The 24,502-nt window shown below is 42.1% G+C and overlaps 1 protein-coding gene across 1 annotated transcript in view; it reads left to right on the top strand.

Moving 5' to 3' along the window:
• The window catches only part of pcsk5b (proprotein convertase subtilisin/kexin type 5b), a 337,923-nt gene that overhangs the window by 301,203 nt on the left and 12,218 nt on the right, over positions 1-24,502 (top strand). The window contains exons 30-34 of the mRNA XM_078214531.1: positions 8,939-9,159; positions 15,164-15,406; positions 17,562-17,789; positions 18,614-18,791; positions 23,576-23,793. Of these exons, the coding sequence (XP_078070657.1) occupies positions 8,939-9,159; positions 15,164-15,406; positions 17,562-17,789; positions 18,614-18,791; positions 23,576-23,793 (1,088 nt within the window). The remainder of the gene's footprint in view (positions 1-8,938; positions 9,160-15,163; positions 15,407-17,561; positions 17,790-18,613; positions 18,792-23,575; positions 23,794-24,502) is intronic.

Here is a 24,502-nt window from a genome sequence, read left to right as displayed (position 1 = left end):
GGTGCTGGTGAGGCCACACCTGGAGTACTGTGTACAGTTTTGGTCTCCTTACTTGAGAAAGGATATATTGGCACTGGGGGGTAGAGGGGGGGATGGGGGGGTGGGAATGGGGGGCGGATGGAGGGGGGCGGATGGGGGGGGGAATGGGGGGCGGATGGTGGGGGGGGGGGGGAATGGGGGCGGGAGTTGCACAGGAGATTCACTAGGTTGATTCCGGAGTTGAGAGGGTTGGCTTAGAGGAGAGACTGAGTAGACTGGGGCTATATTCATTGGAATTCAGAAGAATGAGGGGAGATCTTCTAGAAATATATAAGATTATGAAGGGAATTGACAAAATAGAAGCAGGAAAGTTGTTTCCACTGGCAGGTGAAATTAGAACTAGGGGGCATGGCCTCAAAATAAGGGGAAGCAGATTTAGGACTGAGTTGAGGAGGAACTTCTTCACACAAAGGTTTGTGAATCCGTGGAATTCCCTAAGCAGTTGAGGCTACCTCATTGAATGTTTTTAAGGCAAGGATAGATAAATTTTTGAGCAGTAAAGGAATTAAGGGCTGTGGTGAGTGGGCGGGTAAATGGAGCTGAGCCCACGAAAAGATCAGCCATTATCTTATTGAATGGTAGAGCAGGCTCGAGGGGCCAGATGGCCTACTCCTGCTCCTAGTTCTTATGTTCTTAAAACAGGAAATGGGTGGATCAGTGCGATAAAGCCTTCATACAAGCTAAGGAGGCACTACTAATGTTTCAGTTTCACATTTATTAGTGTCACAAGTAGGCTTACATTCACACTGCAATGAAGTTACTGCAAAAATCCCCACTCAGGCACCTGTCCGGGTACACTGAGAGAGAATTTAGCATGGCCAATGCACCTAATCAGCATGCCTTTCGGACTGTGGGAGGAAACTGGAGCACCTGGAGGAAACTCACGCAGGCACGGGCAGAACATGCAAACTCCACACAGCCAGTGACCCAAGTCAGGAATCCAACTCAGGTGCCCAGCGCTGTGAGGCAGCACTGCTAACCACTGTAACACCATGGCACCCTGAAGTTCTGACACACTTTAATCCAAAGTTACCTTTGCAACTGGCTTGGGACACATCGGGCCCGATTTTACCATTTGGAGTCTAAGGGCCGGATCCAGGCGTAATACAGATCCGAGTCCCGAATCCTCTTTGCAGCGTGCCCATACGCTTTTTGCTGGCTCCGGTCTGATCCGCGCAGTGGGCGGGGCTTAGCGCTGCCAGAACGATTGGAGCTCTGAACTGCGCATGCGCAGTTCGAAAAGAAATCTGAAGCAGCGCGCCCGGGCGCGAAAGAAAAAAACAGCAGAGAGGGGGGGAGGATGGACTTGGGAGAATCTTGCAAACTGAAAATAATGTAGCATCTTCTTTGTGCTGCCTAATTATCTATGGGAAAGGTAATTAAACTACAGTGTCCTAGTGAGCAATTAGTGACCTGTATAATACATTTGTGATCTGTAACTGGATTGTTGATGTCCCCGGAGCCATGAGCCAGATGCTCAAATGTTCAGAGTCATGTAGTGAACTTGGAAGAATTGTCCCTGTGGTAGAACTTGGTTGGAAATAAGATTCAAGGAGATTACTAAATCTGGGAAATCAACCATAGTGAAAAGAAGTTTGTATTGGCAACTCTTCTCTCACATTCCATGGCAGATGTGCCCCTACTTATGAATGTGATTTGCATGGGCAACATTGGGTGCAGCTAATCTGCCTCTGGAGCAGCCATGGATCCTTTCTTTCATCTTGTTTTCATCTGAACATTGCACAGAATTAGAGGAATTCCCTTTGGAAGATAATGTCAAAATTATAATCGCAGGAACTAAAAACCTGACAGTCAAAAATTTGGGAAAATATTTCAAAATATATATCCCCCCCATTCAGACTTTTATTCTGCAGGTCGCTTACAGCGCTGATCCGGAACGGACCAGAAGACGGTAAAGTGGGATTTGGCGGTGGAGTTGGGCGCGCGGTTCATTAAGTCGATTTAAATGCATGCTAATGCATTTAAATCGTCGGGCCACCCAATTCGGGCGCGGACCGGACCCGCGCCCGAATCGGATGTCGGTAAAGCCGCGGTCTGCTCAGAATCAGGTGCAGATCGCGTTAAAGGCCCGACACCCGACTTTACCGCAATTACGTGCCCGAAAAAGGGTGTGAAGTTTTGGTAAAATCGGGCCCATCATCTTCTGGGGTGGGAGCAGTGATGTCTTACATAATGCTCAATGGTGAAGAGAAACCAATAGCATTTGCATCATGATCCTTGAAGAAAGCAGAAATGAACTCTCCACAGATTAGTAAACATTTTTACTAATACCAATATAGCGGAAAATTTATATATTAATGGATCATTGAACACTGACAATGATATTTTGAATATCGGGATTCCATCTCTGGCAGCAAGCAAGATGCAGAGATGGACATTGCTGCTGTCAGCACATACACATACGATAAAATATTATCAGTAAATCTCCATGGGGATGTTGACTGGCTCTCCAGACTACCTTTACCTAACAAGTCATCAATAAACATTTTGAGTGGAAATATTTCCTCCTCTGAGTAAGTTGATAACACTCCTGCAACCACAGGACAAGTTAAGAAGTATACCAGAAATTATCCAATAGTGTCAGGAGTTATGGACATGGTACTTCATAATAAAACCATGGGAACAAACCCAGACTTAAAGCCATTTATTGTCTGAAGACTTGAACTATCCATGCAAGCTAGTTGTCTCCTCTACCGAATGAGGGGCATCATTCCAAAATTATTAAGGAAACGTTACTAAACCAACTACATGAAGGTCACTGTGGTATAGTATGGATGAAGGAGATGACCAGACATCGATAGCAAAATCGAGGAGAAGGTGGGTATGTGTTCGGCTGGTGCATTAGTTTGAAACCTGCCACCACTACCACCATTACACCCATGGGAATGGCCAGAAGGGCCATGGCAAAGAGTTCATATCAATTATGCCGGATAATTTGCAGAACAAATGTTTTTCATTGTGGGTCAATACATACTCAAAATAGCCTGAAGTCACCATTATGAAGATTACATCCTCAGAGAGAACAACAGAAAGACTGGGTGAGATGTTTGCAAGTTCAGTTACCCTGAACAACCTGTGAGTGACAATGGGGCAGATTTCATTTCACAAGAATCCACAAATTATCAAAAGGAGAATGAAATCCAACACATCCGATCCGCTCCTTATTATCCTCCCACAAATGGGCTGGCTGAAAGGTTTGTTCAGACAATGAAGCATACACTGAAGGTAACTTGTGAGCAAGGGTCATTGTCTGGACAACTAAGCCAATTCCTGATGACTTCCAGGAATACGACACACTCGGCAACTCAAAGTTTTCCAGCATTTCTCATGATAAAACATCAGTTATGCACAGTGCCCAATTTGCTAAAGCCGTGTGAGGGACAAGAAATTGTTCAGAGGAAACAGCAAAGTTTTTGGGCTAATTATTGTGTTTTACAGAAGGGTCAGGAATTATTGGCAAGGTAATATACCCCAGTAAGAAGTGGATACTTGCCATTGTCATAGCACAGACAGGACCGGTCACAAACACCGTTCAAATTCAGGATAATGTAGTGTGGAGAAGACATGCTGACCAACTTTTAGCAACTGGAACTAGTTTGCCAGAGACTGAGTTAATCAAGAGTCTGTAACAAACTATGCCAAGTGAAGACCTAGACATTCCAGAGAATGTGACAATAGCAGAAACAACTGTGGAAGACAGTACCTCAACTGAAAACACTTCGACACTGAGTAAATCTCCAAATCATACATCAACTCCAGTTGAGACAATTACGGACGATGCCCAAACTCGACCAAAAACACCAGAGGTTGCAGTCAACACAATAAAGCAGATGCCTGAGGTTCGTCGACAACCCCAAATCGCAATCCTGCAAAACGTCTAACCTATTGACTATTGTGCTTCTTAATTATTCATGTTGTAAATTGTTATGTAGTGTTACATTGCAGGAACCTCTGATATAAAGGGGAAGGAAAGTGCTGTGCATTCATGTTTGTTCCTGGTTGGAATGTTAAGAGTCCGGTCACATGACACTGATGTCATCAGTTGTTTGCTTGGGCAAATAAGCAGTCTATCCTAACAGCCCGTAGAGTAAATATCTTTCCAATAAAGTTCTTGTTTGTTTGTACCTTCGTGGTCTGCAAGCCTATCCTTGAAAAATACCACACTTATGTAGCTTGCCGCTCCTTGAAAGTCAAGAGATAAAGCTGGACATACACCTCGAGTGAATACTCAATCCATAACACACCCTGCATTTGGGAGGAATTATTACAAGACAAAGTTGGAAAGGGGAAAAATGAATGCCTGGAAGATTTGTTTAGCTGGAAAAGGAAGAAATATACAGTAATTCTCAAAGAAGGGCAGTTAACCTTGTTGCAGTTGGAGTTCTGGAAGTAATCAGCTTGGTTGCAGTTTGAATTCAGAGCAGCGAGCTACAGGAAACCTAAGTATTTTCTCATGTTTTAAACTCCGTGCAGGAGTCACAGGGAGGCTCATACTTGAGCTGTGGAATCCAGAGTAGTAAGATCACACTTGACTAGATTTTTGAAATAGGAATTTTGAGGGCAGCGGGCATGAGGCATGATGATCTGTATAATATGTGCACTTACCACTTTTGCCAAGCGTAAGATTGAATGGCAATGAAAGAAATGCCAACTTTCAAAACTAGCAATGGTTGATGAATGACTTCAAATCCAACTAATGCATTCCCAAAAAGCTGACAACTGAAAAATACCTGTCAATGCTGGTCTATGACCAAGGGCACTTCCAAAACAGCTGAATAGGGCGAATTCCTTTTTGAAATTTTACATTGGATTTTAGGATCTTTCTTTGTATTTTGAGATCAAATTCAATAATTCAGTTTGTTTATCTGAAAAACTGAAAGCCAATAGTTTAAACATACGACATATGAAAATAACTAATTACAATAGGAGTGTAGTGGCTATAAACTGCATCAAATTCTGCATTGAAAAAAATAATTCTGCTGTATCCTGGGAGATCCTCCACATGCTCTTTTGCAGAGACCCCTAACAGCTGTAGACAGAGCTGCCTCACTTCAGCTGACTGATTGATATCAAAGTGAAAATGTGACTGAGTAGCAGGTAAAAATGTTGACAACATGTTTTGGTTAATTTGGTTGGATTGGTTTCTGTTTTTTATTGAGATGTTTTATTTGCTATTCACATTTCTGACATGTTGTTGCTTTATAAATATGAAATATAATCACATGAAATTTAGCTAATCATCTGCAAGCTTGCAAATTACTCCCGTGCCTTTGTCATTATCCACTTCAGCCCACTTGGTGGATGCAGCTCATCACTTTGAACCATGGTTATGTTCTGGTGTAAAGCTGCACCTCTAAGTATATGGTTCACAACATAAAATCTTACAATCCAGGGTTTTCTGAATATTGGCTGCTCGATGGGTCCTTAATCTGAACAGTACTTTCTTCAAAGAACAAAGAAAATTACGGCACAGGAACAGGCCCTTTGGCCCTCCAAGCCTGCACTGACCATGCTGCCCGACTGAACTAAAAACTCCTACCCTTCCGGGGACTATATCCCTCTGTTCCCATCCTATTCATGTACTTGTCAAGACAACCCTTAAAAGTCACTAATGTATCTGCTTCCACTACCTCCCCAGGCAGCAAGTTCCAGGCACCCACCACCCTCTGTGTAAAAAAAACTTATCTCGTACATCTCCTTTTAACCTTGCCCCTCGCACCTTAAACCTATGCGCCCTAGTAATTGACTCTTCCACCCTGGGAAAAAGCTTCTGACTATCCACTCTGTCCATGCCCCTTATAATCTTATAAACTTCTATCAGGTCGCACCTCAACCGCCATCGTTCCAATGAGAACAAACCAAGTTTCTCCAACCTCTCCTCATAGCTAATGTCCACCATACCAGGCAATATCCTGTAAATCTTTTCGGTACCCTCTCCAAAGCCTCCACATCCTTCTGGTAGTGTGGCGACCAAAATTGAACACTATCTTCCATGTGCGGCCTAACTATGGTTCTTTAAAGCTGCAACATGACTTGCCAATTTTTGAACTCAATGTACTAGCCGATGAAGACAAGAATGCCGTATGCCTTCTTGATTACCTTCTCCACTTGCATTGCCACTTTCAGTGACCTGTGTATCTGTACACCTAGATCCCTCGGCCTATCAATGCTCTTAAGGGTTCTGCCATTTACAGTATATTTCCTACCTGTATTAGACCTTCCAGAATGCATCACTTCACATTTGTCTGGATTAAACTCCATCTGCCATCTCTCCACCCAAGTCTCCAACCGATTTATATCCTGCTGTATCCTCTGATGGTCCTCATCGCTATCTGCAAATCCACCAACATTTATATCATCTGCAAACTTACTAATCAAACCAGTTACATTTTCCTCCAAATCATTTGTATATATTACAAACAGCAAAGGTCCCAGCACTGATCCCTGAGGAACGCCACTTGTCACAGCCCTCCATTCAGAAACGCACCCTTCCACTGCTACCCTCTGTCTTAGAATCATAGAAACCCGACAGTGCAGAAAGAGGCCATCTGGCCCATCGAGTCTGCACCAACTACAATCCCACCCAGGCCTTACCCGCATATCCCTACACATTTACCCGCTAATCCCTCTAACCTACGCATCTCAGGACACTAAGGGGCAATTTTAGCATAGTCAATCAACCTAACCCGCACATCTTTGGACTATGGGAGGAAACCGGAGCACCCGGAGGAAACCCACACAGACACGAGGAGAATGTGCACACTCCACACAGATAGTGACCCAAGCCGGGAATTGAACCCAGGTCCCTGGAGCTGTGAAGCAGCAGTGCTAACCACTGTGCTACCGTGCCGCCCACTTCTATGATTGAGACAGTTCTGTGTCCACCTCTGATCCCATGCGACTTCACCTTCTGCCATGAGGGACCTTGTCAAAGGCCTTACTGAAGTCCATGTAGACAACATCCACTGCCCCACCGTCATCAATCATCTTTGTCACTTCCTCAAAAAACTCGAACAAGTTAGTGAGGCACGACCTCCCCTTCACAAAACCATGTTGCCTCTTGCTAATACGTCCAGTTATTTCCAAGTGGGAATAAATCCTGTCTCAAAGAATCCTCTCCAATAATTTCCCTACCACTGACATCAGGCTCACCGGCCTGTAATTACCTGGATTATTCTTGTTACCCTTCTTAAACAATGGAACAACATTGGCTATTCTCCAATCCTTTGGGACCTCCCCTGTAGCCAGTGAAGATACAAAGATTTCTCTCAAGACCCCAGCAATTTCCTCCCTTGCTTCTTTCAGTATTCTGGGATATATCCCATCAGGTCCTGGAGACTTGTCTATCTTAATGTTTCTCAAGAACCCCAATACCTCCTCCTTCTGGATCTCAACATGACTCAAACTATCTACACACCCTTTCCCAGACTCATCATCCACCAAGTCCTTCTCTTTGGTGAATGCTGACGTAAAGTATCATTTAATGCCTCACCCATATCCTTTGGTTCCATGCATAGATTCCCTCCCCTGTCCTTGTGCTCTTTATATATGTATAAAAAGTCTTGGTATTTTCCTTAATCCTGCTGGCCAATAATTTTTCATGACCCCTTTTAGCCCGCCTTACTCCTTGCTTAAGTTTCTTTCTACTTTCCTTGTATTCCACACTTGCTTCATGTGTTCCCAGCCTCCTAGCTTTGACAAATGCTTCCTTTTTCTCTTTGGCTAGGCTCACAATATCTCTCGTTATCTAAGGTTCCCAAAACTTGCCATACTTAGCCTTCATCCTTACAGGAATGTGTTGGTCCTGAATCTCTATCAGCTTACACTTGAAAGCCTCCCACATGCCAGATGTTGATTTACCCTCAAACATCTGCCCCCAATCCACATTCTTCAGTGCCTGCCTAAAATTGTTGTAATTAGCCTTCCCCCATTTTAGCACCTTCACTTGAGGACCACACTTATCTTTATCCATCAGTACCTTAAAGCTTACTGAATTGTGGTCACTATTCCCGAACTTCTCCCCTACTGAAATGTTGAACACCTAGCCGGGCTCATTCCCCAATACTAGGTCCCATACAGCCCCTTCCCTAGTTGGACTATCTACATACTGCTTCAAGAAGTATGCTCCTGGATGCTCCTTACAAACTCTGCCCCATTCACGCCCCTAGCACTAAGTGAGTCCCAGTCGATGTAGGGGAAGTTAAAATCTCCCACCACAACAACCCTGTTACTTTTACACCTTGCCAAAATCTGCCTACATATCTGTTCCTCTATCTCCCGCTGGCTGTTGGGCGGCCTATAGTAAACCCCCAACATTGTGACTACACCCTTACTATTCTTGAGCTCTACCCATATTGCCTCGCTGTATGAGCCCTCCGAGGTGTTCTCCCGCAGTACAGCTGTGATATTCTCCTTAACCAGTAGTGCAACTACCCCACCCCTTTTACATCCCCCTCTACTCCACCTGAAACATTTGTATCCTGGAATGTTAAGCTGCCAATCCTGTCCTTCCCTTAACCAAGTCTCTGTAATAGCAACAACATCGTAGTTCCAAGTACTAGTCAAAACTATATCAAATGGTTGAGGTAGGAAAAAATGGGACCCACAGTCTGCCCAAACCATTTCTACAATGATTCTGAGACAGGTATCCTTTTTGTATTGGTGTTGCTGCCCTCACTGCAGCCCTAAAGCAAATTCTGATATTCTAGCCTGCTCAAGAGCTATTATTTTCAGTAATTTCTCTTTAATTTTGAATGTTAAAATATTTTGAGGAGTGATAACATGCACTGTGATTTGTTGAGCTTAGTTGATATTTGACTTGAATTATATCTTCTGATCCTAGATTGTGTATCTAAGCAATGATTTCTTATTTTGTTAGGGGATATTTTATAAGTACACATAAGTACTGCGCAAAGTGTGATGATGCATGTGAGAGTTGTGAAACTACTGCTACAAACTGCCAATCCTGCGTCAAGCCTTACCTACTGGATAACAACAGTTGTCAAGAGCAATGTTCCAGGAAACACTATGCCAGTGCCCAAGGATTTTGCAAACGCTGCCCTGCAAGCTGTGAAGCTTGCAATGAACGTACTTGTACAGGTGGGGGTGCACAATCTGCATTTTAAAGAAAGTGCATCTGTGGTCTTTTTCTTTATATTTTCTTTAAATGAGCACAAACATCATGATTAAAAAACCTGGCTGATGTTTTTCATTTGCTAGTTAACGCATCAAATAACCATCGAGGTTTACAACACAGCAGTAACCTAGTTGTCCTGTTCTATCGAAGATAGCTATTTGCAAGAATGATTTAAAATTGTATCCCACTTTTATGCCTTATCCCCACTGCATTCTTTGTTTCAAATGTTTAGCCATTTTTCCTTTAAAAGATGCAATGGCTTATACCTCAACTATTCCCAAGCATTCCATGCTCCAGTGGTTTATTTCATAAAGAATTTCTTCTGATCTCTCTCTTCACTTTTTTAGTGATATAAGTTGATAACTCTTCATTACTGACTCATCATGCGTAGGAAACAGTCCTTTCCTGTTTTCCTTATCAAACCATTTATAATCTTTAAAAATATTTTTCTACTCCAATGTGAATAGTCCCAGTATCTCAAGTATCTCTTCAAAACTAAACTTTATTTTCCCATGCTTTATGCTTTTTATGTTTTTAATGTTCTTATTTCTCAAAACTTCACACAATATTCCGGCTCAAATTTTGGTAAGGCAATTCTTTTATCATAACCTCTTAAATTATTATTTTTTTATCACAACAGGCCTCCCCTTCAGCGTTTGTCTCAGCAGTGAGAGACAATGTGCCGTTTGCTGGCAGTGGGATCCTCTGGTCCCGCCACTGTCAATGGCAATTTCCATTGAAGCCACCTCACGCCACCAGGAAACCCGTGGCAGAGGGTATGCTATTACAGGACCAGAGAATCTCACCAGTGTGAACGGCTGAAGAATTCCAGATAATCTCTTAAATCTGTGTAAAGCAATTCTTTTATCATAACCTCTTTGCCCTGTTTCTAAAAGTAAAATATCTTTGATATGACTTCACGCACCTGCACATAGTTTTCAAGGGATGTTGTTTTGTAGTAGCCGATCTCTCTAATCCTCCACACCTTTCACTGTTTTACATTAAATGTGCATTCCTATGTTTTTTTTTATCACCCAAAATACTTTGCTTCACATTTCTCCACAATAAATTACATCTGCCACATCTCTTATCCCTGTAACCCCGTGCATTTAGCATGGCCATTCCACCTAACCTGCATATCTTTGGGCTGTGGGAGGAAACCCACGTAGACATGGGGATAACGTACAAACTCCACACAGACAGTTACCCAAGGCCGGAATCGAACTTCGGTTCCTGGCGTTGTGAGGCAGCAGTGCTAGCCACTGTGCAACCTCTCACCATTTAGATAATAAGCTTCTCTATTTCTCTATAGTTCTTGCATACCTCTATTATGAGAGGCATGGACAGAGTGGATAGTCAAAAGCTTTTTCCCAGGGTGGAAGAGTCAATTACTAGGGGACGCAGGTTTAAGGTGTGAGGGGTAAGGTTTCAAGGTGATGTACGAGGCAGATTTTTTACACAGAGAGTAGTGGGTGCCTGGAACTCGTTGCCGGGGGAGGTAGTGGAAGTGGATATGGTAGTGACTTTTAAGGGACGTCTTGACAAGTACATGAATAGGATGGGAATGGAGGGATATGGTCCCCGGAAGGGTAGGGGGTTTTAGTTAAGTCGGGCAGCCTGGTCGGCGCAGGCTTGAAGGGCCGAAGGGCCTGTTCCTGTGCTGTAATTTTCTTTGTTATTTGTTCTTTTTTATTCTTCCTGCCAGAATGGACAATTTCACATTTGCCCACATTATACTCCATTTGCCAGATGTTTGCCCACTCAACAAACCTATCTATGTGCCTGACATCCTCTTCACAATTTACTTTCCTACCTATCTTTGTGTCATCTGCAAATTTAGAAACCGTACCTTCAGTCCCTTCATCATAGTAATTTACAATAAATTGTAAAATGTTGAGGCTCCCCCAATGATCGCTGTAGCACACCACTTGTCACATCCTGCCAACCAGAAAAGTATCTATTCATGCCAACTCTCTTTTTCCTATTAGCTAGCCTATCTTCAATTCGTGATCTTCATCCCGATCTATCTTGGGACAATTTCAATCATTCTATATTGTTCCTCTATTGTTCGGCAGCTGGTAACACACAATTGAGAGCTTTGCTTCCAACTCCTTAACTCTCTCTCTTTAGATTCTCTCTTAGCACAACCCCCAACAATGTCCTTGGAGGTAATTTCCAAAATCAGTTCCTGCCAGAAAATATGACTCACTCATTGCCAAACCACCTGTTTTATCTTCCATTGGTTTCAAAAGTATAAAGATTGGGCATGATTTATGATGGATGGGTGATTCACCTCACCAGCTCAGCAGCCATTTAACAAAGTTGAAAGTGGACCCTATAAGTCGCATAGTCATTCCTGATAAGAGGCAGCACGCTAGCACAGTGGTTAGCACTGCTGTTTCACAGCTCCAGGGTCCCGGGTTCGATTCCCGGCTCGGGTCACTGTCTGTGTGGAGTTTGCACATTCTCCTCGTGTCTGCGTGGGTTTCCTCCGGGTGCTCCGGTTTCCTCCCACAGTCCAAAGATGTGCGGGTTAGGTTGATTGGCCAGGTTAAAAATTGTCCCTTAGAGTCCTGGGATCCGTAGGTTAGAGGGATTAGCGGGTTAAATATGTGGGGGTAGGGCCTGGGTGGGATTGTGGTCGGTGCAGACTCGATGGGCCGAATGGCCTCCTTCTGCACTGTAGGGTTTCTATGTTCTATGTCTAGGAACAATGCATATGTACCTTGATATGATGATGAAACAATGTTAGACTTTCTTCCTTATCAAAACACTTCTTTTGTCAGGATAGCATGTTACAAGTTATAATTTTTTGCCTTTACCTTATTCCTTATTTATCCTTTCTGGGGAACATTAATCCTGATAATTTGGATATTTTCCCATTTTTTTATAACCAACATCAGCATCAACCACTCCCATGTCAGGGTTAGATTGATGTATCAGTATTTGAGAAATTACACCTGGGGCGACACGGTGGCACTGAGGCAGCAGGGTGGCACAGTGGTAAGCAGTGCTGCCTCACAACACCAGGGACCTGAGTTTAATTAATTTCGGCCTTGATGACTGTCTGTGTGGAGTTTGCATGTTCTCTCCATGTCTGCGTGGGTTTCCTCTGGATGCTCCTGTTTTCTCCCACAGTCCAAAGATGTGTAGGTTAGATGGCTTAACCATGGTAAATTTGTGTGGGGTTACGGGGATAGGGTGGAGGATAGGGTCTGGGTAAGGTACTCTATTAGTGAGTGGGTGCAGACTCAATGGGCCAAATGGCCTCCTCCTGCACTGTAGAGATTCAATGATTGTATGATTCCTTCACATACTTCTTTACGCAAACTTCAGCACAGAATGCCCTGCAATGACAACAGCCCAATGACAATTTATATATCACCTTTACAGTAATTCAACATCCCACAGCCCTTCATAATATCATTATAAAACAAAATTTGGCACCAAGCAACTTATAACGTTTGGTCAAAGAGGAAGGTTTCAAGGAATATCTTAAAGGAGGAAAGTGAGGTAGTGAAGTGGAGAGGTGTAGGGAGGTATTCCAGGGTTTCAGGCCTAGACAGCTGAGGACACTGCCACCAGTAGTGGAGCAATTAAAATTGGGATGCACTGAAAGGCTAGAATTAGAGGAGTGCAGATATCTCAGATGGTGATAGCACTGGAGGAGTTTACAGAGATAGGGAGGGGAAAGGCCAAGTGGAATTTCAAAACAAGGATGAGAATTTTAAAATCAAGACATTGCTTCACCTGGAGCTAGTGTAGGTCAGCAAGCAAAGAAGTAATAGGGGAATTGGATTTACTGCAAGATAATGAAGGAATGAATGAGGGTTTCAACAGCAGATGAGCTGAGACAGCGGGACGTAGAACAATGTCATGAAGATGGAAATAGATGGTTTTAGTGATGGCACCAACATGAGGTTGGATGCTCATCTCTTGATCAAATGTGACACCAAGGTTGTGAACAGACTGGTTTAATCTCAAATTGTTGCCAGCAAGAGGGATGGAGTTGATGGTTAGGGAATGGAATTTGGAGCAGGGACTGAAAATGATGGCTTCAGTTATACCAATATTTAATTGGAGGAAATTTCTGCTCAATCAGTACTGTATGTTGCATAAGCAGTCTGATAATTTACCAATATTGGAGGAGTGGAAAGAGGCTGTGGGAGGGTGGGGATGAGTGCGTACATGTGAAAACTAATGTTGGGCCTTTGGATGATGTCACCTAGAGGCAGCATGTAAATGAGAAATAGAAGAGGGGGCAAGAATAGATCCTTGGTGGACACCAGAGGTAAAAATGTTCCGGCCTAAAATGATCTGACTTATTGTTTTATTGGAATTATTGGAGACAATGATAGTAGGTAGACTGACTCTACTAAGTCCCAGCAAAATATTAAAAATGTCAAGTTATGAACAGTTGTGCTTTAAACTGTTCACTTACAACCAAGATAAAAGAGAGTTGGGATCTCGGCAATAGCTAATCAGCATTTCTACCTGAATACAAGGACCATGTGATTCACATTGCCACAAGAATAGACTTTGATAGGGGAATTGCTTCTAAGAATCCCTGAGAACTCTCTCTGCCAGGATTTGGGAGAAGGAGCGCAGCAATAGGCAGCATGGCACTGTGGTTCGCCACTTAAGGGTTGTTTCCCACCCAGTCTCAATTTCTAAGCTGGGGGGAAGGATTGGCCTGGCATGGGTGAAGTTCAAAAAAGACTGGGCCAAGATCTCAGACAGGGCTGGGGAAGTGGGAGTGCCCCCATCAGAAGCCCTCTGACTGCAGGTCTATTAATGTCTTGTAGCTGCTGGATCTTCCTCTTCAGAGGGAGATCCCTCCAAAAAATTCAGGCCAATTTTATTCTGCAGAACTCTTCATTAAACCTAGAATCTACTTGCTGGCAGCCCATTCTTACTGGAAAATCATGGGCTCAAATTCCTTGATTTTCTGACAAAATTAGCATTTTGATGAGGAAGAAGGTCCATCATTTTTCCATCATTGTATCAGGTTATATATGCATTGTGCTTCTTAACATATGTGTCATGTAGAGTTCCACTTTCAACTTTGGTAAATGCCTGCTAACCTGCTGAGGTGACTCACCCACCAATTGTTATACTTCTATAATTTTTATACTACTGAAATCAACGGAATAACGGAGCAGGTGAGTTTTGCAATGAGCAAGCAATACTTTCCAGCAGCAACTGAGTTTGGAAATTACCTCCAAGGACATTCTTGGGGTTGTGCTAAGACAGAATCTAAAGCACAGAGTTAAGGAGTTGGAAGCCAAAATTCTCTGGTGTGTGTTACCCGTTGCCAAACAGTTGCTGTAAAACAAACACCTGGCGGAATTTTAAGGTCTCGCTCATCCCAAAACCATAAAATCCCATCTGAGGTCAATGGACCTTTCCATGGTCAGTCCTTTGCCCTCTCCAATTCCCGTGGCTTTTCTCGATACTGAGTTCTGAACTTGAGGTCCATCCAGGATAATGTGTAAATACATACATTTTACCCAGCTGAAATTCACTGAATTGCTCTTACATCAAACACAATGATAAGCGATCATTGGCAATCTCAAATAATGGTCGGAATTTTACCACCTCACCCACCACGATAATCGGAGCGGGCGAGGGGCGGACAATGGACAGGTCCGTGACTGTGGACGGGATTTTACTGTCTCGGATGAGCGAAGCTGTAAAATCCCCTCCCAATATGTGCGCAATTTTTCTGGTATGTGGGAATCAAGGGTGCCCACTGCAAATCTATGCAGAGTGGGTTTGGTATTGAATTACCAAATTCTGTTCCTGCTTTCCTTTGTTTATAACATTACCTTGTATAAATCATGACAAATTCTAGTAACATATTTGGATACATAGTTTTGATTGCTGCACAAGTTAGTTTATTAAGCTGCCATGACACTGTGACCTCTATGGAAGCAGGCAAATTAATGATGTGTTTGGCTTTCACAGAATGCAGCAAACACTTTTTCTTTCACAAGGGTGTTTGCCTCCAAGACTGTCCCCGAGGATTCTTTCAAAACACTCAGACTTTTACGTGTACTTCATGCCATCCTCAATGCTCAGTGTGTGATGGTCCAGACTCCGCTGACTGTGAAGGGTGCGCCAATCCTTCTTTGGTTATGCATGACGGGCAGTGCTTGAAATCCTGCCCTGAAGGAACTTACATCGACAAGGAAACTAACGATTGCCAGGGTAAGCTCCATATGTTCCAATAACAATAGAAATTAGGCAACATTTTAAGAATCCAAGGGATGCATTAGCACAGCATTTTTGAAGTGTCTAAACAAATTAGCATGTGATTCTTTTTAAATTTATGGAATATTGTGGAATGTCATTATAACTAGTTTTACTAGGGGGCCATTATATCCAATCTGCCCCTTGAATGTTCCACTTGCTGTAAAATCAACACATTTTCTCAAGACAAGATATAACTCAAACTGTGGTCCACCAAGGATAATTTGCAAATACATACATTTTACCCCATTATTACCTTTTGGGTTGGAACTCCCTCTGAATTACTATCATATCATCACAATGCTGTGATTCCATTGAGGACATATGGGGGCCTAAATTAATTAGCAACACCAAATTGGCTATGATTCCAGTGGTGCTCAGCACCATTGCATTGACATGGAGAGGACAAGGACCATTCTAAACTCATTCACAGACCTTATCATAATTTATTCAGGGGAGCTGCAAACATCAATCAGGCACCTTGATGCAACTTGCCTGTCGGGGCCTAACCAATATTGGGCACAGCAAAGGACTGCAGGTGAGTCTGGGGCAAGGAGAAGATGATGGAAAATGAGGTGGGCCAAGGTGACCCACAGTTGATTGTGAAGCCAGGAGAAGCACTCCTTGTCCCTTCAACAACACAAATAACATTTTATTTGAAGTTTAAGGTTATGCATTTGGTGAGGGCAAATCAGGCAGGAGAATAAATGATAGCATACTGCAAAGAGTATAGGGAAAGAGGGACCATGTGCATATATCTCTGAAGGCAGCAGGACACATAGATAAGGCATTTAAGAAGGAACACAAGATAACTTCCTTCATTAACCAAGACAAAGAGTATAAGAGCAGGGAGGGTATGCTACAACTGTACATTTCACTAATCAAGACTCAACTAACGTACTGTGGACCATTCTGATCACATTAAAGGACAAACGTGATCGCACTAGAGAGAGTACCAAGGTGATTTACAAAGATTCTGCCATCAGAATGGAGAATTTTACTTATGAGAAAAGATTGGATTTGCTGTTTTCTTTGGAACAGAGGAGGCTGAGATGCGATTTAAATGACATGTTTCAAATAATGATAGGCTTAAATAGACTGCAGAGGGGAGGACCTATTTCCCTTAGCAGATAGGTAAACATGTGGGGATCATATATTTAAAGTCATTGGTGGAAGAAGTAGAGGAAAGTTGACAAGAAATATTTTCACCCAGAAGGTGGTGGTAGACTTGAATTCAGAGACAGAAACCAAATTACGTTTAAGAAATACTGTGCAGTCAAAGTGCCATAACTTTGAGGGCTATGGGCATAAAGGTGGAAAGTGGGATTTAGTTGGGTACTGTTTTCCATCCGGCATAAACACGATGGGCTGAATGATCTCCTTCTCAGTTATAAGTTTCTATGATTCTATAATTCTGTGACTTTGCAATCTTTTTTGAGCAAACTCCTTAGACTGCTCAAGATGTGGAAAAGCAAATTGAAGCTTGCACATCAAAAGCAATTAATCCAAAGAAATTCAACAACCTGGGCAAGAAATGGTCATAGGAGCCTGTTTTTAATAGGGCAATGATGGCCACCTAAAAAGAGCCCCTGTCCAATTTAGCAGTGACCCAAAAGTCCTTGTATGCTCTGGCAGAGGAGTCTGCTCTGATAAATTAGTTACCATTGGGCTTAATTTAGGCCTACAAAGCAGGCAAAATTATGTTGAATTTAAGCCCCCGATTTTTGACTATGTAGTTGGTTACATGTCTTTTCTCAGTGGGGAAATACAGATCTTACATGTATGCTAATTTTGTTGGTGATGTTGATCAGTTTGGATTGGGGAGGATACAAATTAGATGGATAAGATTTGTTAGGTCCTGACCGTAGAGCAGGGTGTACATCTGTATTCCTTACTGGATGACTGGGAAGCACCGTAATATGACAATCAGGGGAGATTCATTGATTTCAAATATGGCTTTGCAACTATTTAAATTTACAACCACCAAAAATTAACAGGAAAACAAAGAACAAATTTGTATCCCTTGTATTAAATCATGTGTATTTTGTAATTCTTAGTTTCACCATCACAAATTGGCAATGTCCATTACTGAATGCTTTTCTTTTAATTGTAGAGTGTCATCAAACATGTAGGACCTGTGAGGGACCCTATTCTACAGACTGCGTTCATTGTAGAGAAGGAATGATGAAGAACAACCAGGGGCACTGCGTAATGCACAAGGACTGTGACCTAAATATGTACATGGACTATATCTGTAGGCCCTGTCACAAAAAATGCCACCGCTGTCATGGGCCCACCGAGCACGACTGTCTTAGCTGCACTCTCAATTACTTTTTACTCAGTAAGTATGCTTTAGGCTTTTAAGCTCCAGCCTTTGGAAAATAGCACAATATAGTTTTCTTTTTGAATGGTATTGTAATCCTTGTTTCAGTCTTCGAGATAGTTAGAAGTTAATAATGGTTCTCCTTCTAACTCTTTTTGGAGCACAGATCCTTTATTTAGTTTTAACAATGTAACCTACTTTAGTGCATGCCACTTTAAAAAGGAAACACCAATATATCTTTTTATTTGAAGTTGCAATTAATTTCACTTGTTTTGATCTTAAATTTCACTCCTAAATTTTCTCAAAAGTTGATTGTTTTGTGTACCAGAGATAAGGAAGATACTCACGCAAATTGTTCAAGATACAAATCATTTTACCTGCAACCAGATCTGGGGTTGTAAATCGGTGCCCTGTTGGACAATCCATTTTGTCGGGCCTCCCCCAGAGAAGCAACGTGGGTCTATCACAGGTTCTCCCCTGGCGAGGCCCCTCATCACCCTCACTGAATCCAGCCCGATAATGACACACATGAAGTTGTTTCATTAATACAAAAGCGCTCAAAAGTTGGCTATACAAGAGTTGCTTTGAAACTGCTGTTACTGATAATTATTTAACATTCAATTTGTCAAATGTTTTCATGATTTACTCCATTAGATGTACATTCCCAATGAGATTTGACACTTACAAAGGACTATGTTGAAAAATGGTTAACCTTGACGTGTTTTGCAACATGCTTCTTAAATTTTTTGCACTACAACATGGTAGAGGCGTTCCATGTTTTAATATTTTATTCTGTTGTATTATGTTATATTAATTATTGTCACCATTTATCTTTCAATTAGATAGGACATGTGTCGACTCTTGTCCAGATGGGTACTACTCAGAGGAGAGCAGACGTCACTGCTTTGCTTGTCACAAAAGCTGTGAAACCTGTAATGGGAGGTCTAGCACACAGTGCCTTACCTGTAAAGCAGACTGGTATAGACTGAAACTGATGTGTGTCAAGACATGTGGATCTGGGTAGGTGCCAAATATCAAATTAAAGTTATTTGACTGGAAGTTGAACTGCAGGGTCTAAAAGATTGAGGAATTAAATTTGATATTTTCCTTTTGAGTGCCAGAGAATATGACAGGGTCTGTTAAAAATGCTTGAAATATTCACCCTTTAAAATGTATAGTATGAAGTTTGTGACCTTGCATCTCACTCAGTTTAATATAGTTTTATTTAAAAATAATTGTGGTAAAAATGGAAACCAGGAAAATATTGTTTGTAATGAATTTTAGTGTAGGATTGAGGGAACCTATTTGACAAAAAATGTGAAAAATACATGCCTGGAAACTGTAGAGCAATAAATATAACATCAGCTGTCGGAAAGTTTTCAAATAAATTTAGTGCGTGTACACTTGGAAAAGGATAATGTGTTAAGGAATTCTTAGTGTGGATGCAGAAGATCATATTTAATGTACATGAGGATTTTTTGAAATGATTATTCTCATGTAACGTGAAGAGAATGTAGATATTGTTATATTCTTGAGTTTTCAGAAAGCTGTTGGCAGCATTTCGTATAGATAATTAAGTGAACCAAAAGGTTTATCGGAAGCTAACAGCAGTTACTGTGGAGAACTTGTAAACATAATGCTATTCCTTCTCCTGAGACTTGACAAAAAGTAATGGTTCACTGGCCACATGATACTTTTGACTCAAATCCGTCAAATGTTTTAAAGACTTTGATCAGATCACCCCCTCAATTTTCTATATTCAAAACATTCAACCAAATTTATGCAACCTGTCTTGTATTTTATCTCTCTGAGCCTTGGTATCTGAAGAATCTGTGCAACAATCCTTCCAAGGCCAATATTTCCCTCCTAATGTGTGCATACCAAAACTGAATGCAATATCCAGATCAGCCTGACCAAGGTTCCATATAACTGATGCAAACCTTCCTTCCTTTTGTATTTCAGACCCTTTTAGATAAAGACCAGCATTTTATTAGCCTTTTTAGTTGATTTTTGTACCCATATACTAACTTTTAATGATTTATATGTACTTCAACTTCCAAATCCCTTTACTCTTGTAGTTCTAAATTTCTTATCATTTAGAAAATGCTTCTATGTTTTTTTCTTGTTGCCAAAATGTATAAACTCTGACTTGCCCATGTTTCTGTCTGGATCAGCTGGTCCTTGCTAGCATACCTGGTTTGTACAGGTGAATATTTCCTTGGGATCTGTGAAAGGCAGAAATCAGAGTTTATAACAAGGATGATCATTCCATCAGTATGTTAATATTCCTTCATTAACGTGGTCCCAGTAGTGTGTAAACTATTTGTACAAATGGGATGGAAACCCACTGGGTTTGCAACTTGTCCTAAATCCTATCCTTGTGGGAGAAACCCCAATTTATGCCACCTCCAATCCAGTAATTTTGAGGATCTAATAGATACAATGAGGATGCAGCTGGAGATGAAATAGTTTGATAGAAGATCTAAAACAATGGACTCTGTTGTATTATTTATTGCTATATAGTAGAGAAAAAAAACAATTGATTGGAAGTAAATTTGGATTAAATTGTTTCTGTTTTAACTGTACCAGTAAAAATCATTAAGATTATTGGTTCAACACTTGCTTTCTATCAGTGGATGTCAATGGTTCACTTTGTGAATCAACAATAACAATATATATTTATATAATGTCTTTAGCAGAGTAAAATGGATACTTCACAGGAGCATTATAAAATGAAGTACAACACTTACCCACATAAGCAGATATTAAGTCAGATGACCAAAAGCTTGATCAAAGACATAGGTTTTAAAGAGTATCCTAAAGGAGGAAAATGAGATAGAGAGGTAGGGAGAGTACTCCAGAGCTTAGTGCCTAGCTAACTGAAGGCACGGTCACCATCTTTCTCAGATGAATCTCCACCCTGCTGGTTGCCACTGTTCTCATATTGTTACATTTTCAAATTGTAGCCAGAGAAACACTTCCCATGGCTTCCCTGCTCCCACAGTGCTACCTTTGTTATTTCCCAAGGATCTATCCTTGTCACTCACCTGTTTCTCACCTACTTGTTGCCCCTCGGTGACATCATCCAAAGACATAGCGTTAGTTTTCACATGTACGCTGATGGTAACTAGTGCAATCATACCACCATCTCTCTTGACTTCTCCTACTAAATTTCTGAGAGACTGAAGTTTTCGGGCCTTGATCCAAACTCCATTGACTCAATACCAACTCCATCCCTCTTGCTGATAACCGTCTGAGATTAAGACAGTTTTTTTGAAAATTCTGTGTCGCGTTTGACCCTGAGATGAGCTTCCATCCTCCTATCTGTGATATTACTAAGACCATTTATTTTCACCTCTGTATCATTTCTTGACTTTGCCCTGATCCAGCTCATCTGCTGTGGAAACCCTCATCATTTCTTTGTTATCTGTAGACTCGAATATTCCAACACACGCCAGGCTGGTCTTACACACTCTACCCTCTGTAAACATAGGGTCATCAAAGCTCTGCTGCTTCTCTCTTAACTCATAGCAGTCCTCTTCTATCACCTCTGTACTCACTGATCCATATTGGCTCTCAGTCAAGCAACATTTCGATTTTAAAATTCTCATCCTTACTTTCAATTCACTCCATGGCCATGCCCCATCCTCCCTCTGTAATCTCTTTCAGCACCACAACCCTCTGAGGTACCTGCACACCTCAACTCTGACCAATCCTGCATTCCCCATTATAATAGCTGCACCATTGGTGACCAGGCCTTCAGTTGCTGAGGCCCCAAGTTCTGGAATTCCCGCCTTTCTCCTCGCCATCTCTCTACCTCACTTTCCTCCTTTAAGACAGAGTTTAAAACCTATCTCTTTGACCATTTGATCTGTTCCAATATCTCCTTATATGGCCTGGGACATTCATAGAGACTACATAAATATAAAAAGTATTGGTGTCTTTCAGATATGATATTAGATTGAGTCCCGGTCTGCCTGCTACTTCAAAGAAGAGCAGGGGAGTTATGTGCAATGTCCTGGTCAATAGTTATCCCTCAACCAACATCCCCAAAAAGAATGCCTGGTCATTATCACATTGCTGTCTCCCTTCCTTCCCATTCCCCTTTCCCATTCCCCTTTCCCATTCCCCTTTCCCATTCCCCATTCCCCATTCCCCTTTCCCCTTTCCCCATTCCCCATTCCCCTTTCCCCTTTCCCCTTTCCCCTTTCCCCATTCCCCTTTCCCCATTCCCCATTCCCCTTTCCCATTTCCCTTTCCCCTTTCCCTTTCCCCTTTCCCTTTCCCCTTTCCCATTCCCCTTTCCCATTCCCCTTCCCCATTCCCCTTCCCCATTCCCCTTCCCCATTCCCCTTCCCCATTCCCCATTCCCCTTTCCCATTTCCCTTTCCCCTTTCCCTTTCCCCTTTCCCTTTCCCCTTTCCCTTTCCCCTTCCCCTTTCCCATTCCCCTTCCCCATTCCCCTTCCCCATTCCCCTTCCCCATTCCCCTTCCCCATTCCCCTTCCCCATTCCCCTTCCCCATTCCCCTTCCCCATTCCCCTTCCCCATTCCCCTTCCCCATTCCCCTTCCCCATTCCCCTTCCCCCTTCCCCATTCCCCATTCCCCATTCCCCATTCCCCTTTCCCCTTTCCCCTTTCCCCTTTCCAATTCCCCTTTCCCATTCCCCTTTCCCATTCCCCTTTCTTTCCCCTTTCTTTTTCCTCTTCCCTTTTTCTTTCTTTTCTCACCCCCGGCACCAATTCCATGATTGTAACATTACAATTGTTTATGTCAATTTTTATCCATTATTGTCCATGCAGTAACTTGTATTGAAATTTCTGAGCTTCCCTGATTCTGAAAGTGTTAATGACATGGATGCTTCAGTTTCTCACATTTTGTCATGACGCAGGTAATTTTCGGTTTCACGACTCCACTTTGTGTAGATAGTTTGCTTTAATTTTAGTATAAGCTTGGCCAGGACACAGCTATATTATGATCATATCCTTAATATTATGTAACCGTTGTTCCTTTGTGTAGCAAAGATGTGTGAGTTAGATGGATTGGCCATACGAAATTGCCCCTTAGTGTCAGGAGGTCTAGCAGGGTAAATGCGTGGGGTAACAGGGATAGGGCCTGGGTGGGATAGTAGTCGCTGCAATCTCGATGGGCTGAATGGTCTCCTTCCGCACTGTAGGGATTCTATGATTCTATCAGCTGCTGTAAAGTGGTCCCATTCCTTGGATTTATTTGTGTAATTACAGCTTTCTGATCAACACATACATTATGGGATTTACTTATTTGATTTTTACCTTTGGTTGTTTATATTTTACTTCCTTTATGAATATTTTGTGCCTTTTCAATTTCTCAAGATGTTTTAATTCTGTGTGCAACTTTGCTAATTATAATTCCTGTTTATTTTTAAAGCCCTCCCATATGTTTTGCTGCTATGAGAATGTGTCTATTCTCCAATAGGGAGTAGATAGTTACATATTTAGTTTCACCCTCAGGAGAGTGACTTACTGTTAAATGCTTAAGTATTAATGAAAATGCTTTCTATTAGTTTTATCAGCTGACAGTGACTCGTTACACTACATTCTTCAGGAGTCAAGCAGTTTGTTTCCTTAACTCATTATTGAGCAAAAAAGAACTCAAGAAGGTTAAAAGCAAATTTGAGATGCTAATTTTTTCAAAAGCTGCCATTTGACAGTGGTTTGATCGAAGCACTTTCATTCCAGGCCCTAGAACTAAGATATTTTAAAATGAATAAAACTGCTTTCTATGTTGTAAACAAGACACTTATTGCCAGCCATCATTTGTTTTAGGCATTTTGCAGATGAGTCAACTAGAGTTTGTCAGAAGTGTCACACAAGCTGTAAGGAATGTTGGGGCCCAGATGACGCAGAATGTCTGAGCTGTCAGGATGATCATTTCCTGATGAAGTCACAGAACAGATGCTATCGCTCATGTCCAGAACGATACTATGAAGATAAATGGGAACAGACTTGTGAACGGTGCCACCCTAGCTGTAAAACCTGTGATGGTAAGTTTAAGATTTAAAGTTGCTTAAAGTTTATTTATTAGTGTCACAAGTAGGCTTACTTTAACACTGTAATGAAGTTACTGTGAAAATCCCCTAGTCGCCACATTCTGGTGCCTGTTCGAGTACACTGAGGGAGAATTTAGTATGAAATTAGCATAGGGGAGGTGATGGCCTAGTGATATTATCGCTGGACTTTTAATCCAGAAACTCAGCTAATGTTCTGAGGACCTGGGTTCGAATCTCGCCATGGCGGATGATGGAATTTAAATTCAATAAAATAATATCTGGAATTAAGAATCTACTGATGACCATGAAACCATTGTCGATTGTCGGAAAAACCGATCTGGTTTATTAATGTCCTTTAGGAAAGGAAATCTGCCTCCTTACTTGGTCTGGCCTACATGTGACTCCAAAGCCACAGCAATGTGGTTGACTCTCAACTGCCCTCCAAGGTCAACAAGGGATGGGCAATAAATGCTGGCCAGCCAGTGACACCCAAGTCCCACGAATGAATTTAAAAAAGGCTAATGCACCTAACCAGCGCGTCTTTCAGACAGTGAGGGGAAACAAGAGCAGCCGGAGGAAACCCATGCAGACACAGGGAGAATGTGCAGACTCCTCACAGACAATGACCCAAGCCAGGAATCGAACCCAGGTACCTGGCGCTGTGAGGCAGCAGTGCTAATCACTGTGCCACTTTACAGTCAGA

The sequence above is a fragment of the Mustelus asterias genome, chromosome 6 (assembly GCF_964213995.1).
Source record: "Mustelus asterias chromosome 6, sMusAst1.hap1.1, whole genome shotgun sequence".
In the NCBI taxonomy this organism is placed as follows: Eukaryota; Metazoa; Chordata; class Chondrichthyes; order Carcharhiniformes; family Triakidae; genus Mustelus; species Mustelus asterias.
Note: the sequence above shows the minus strand (reverse complement) of the source record. Positions and strands in the feature narration are given on the sequence as shown.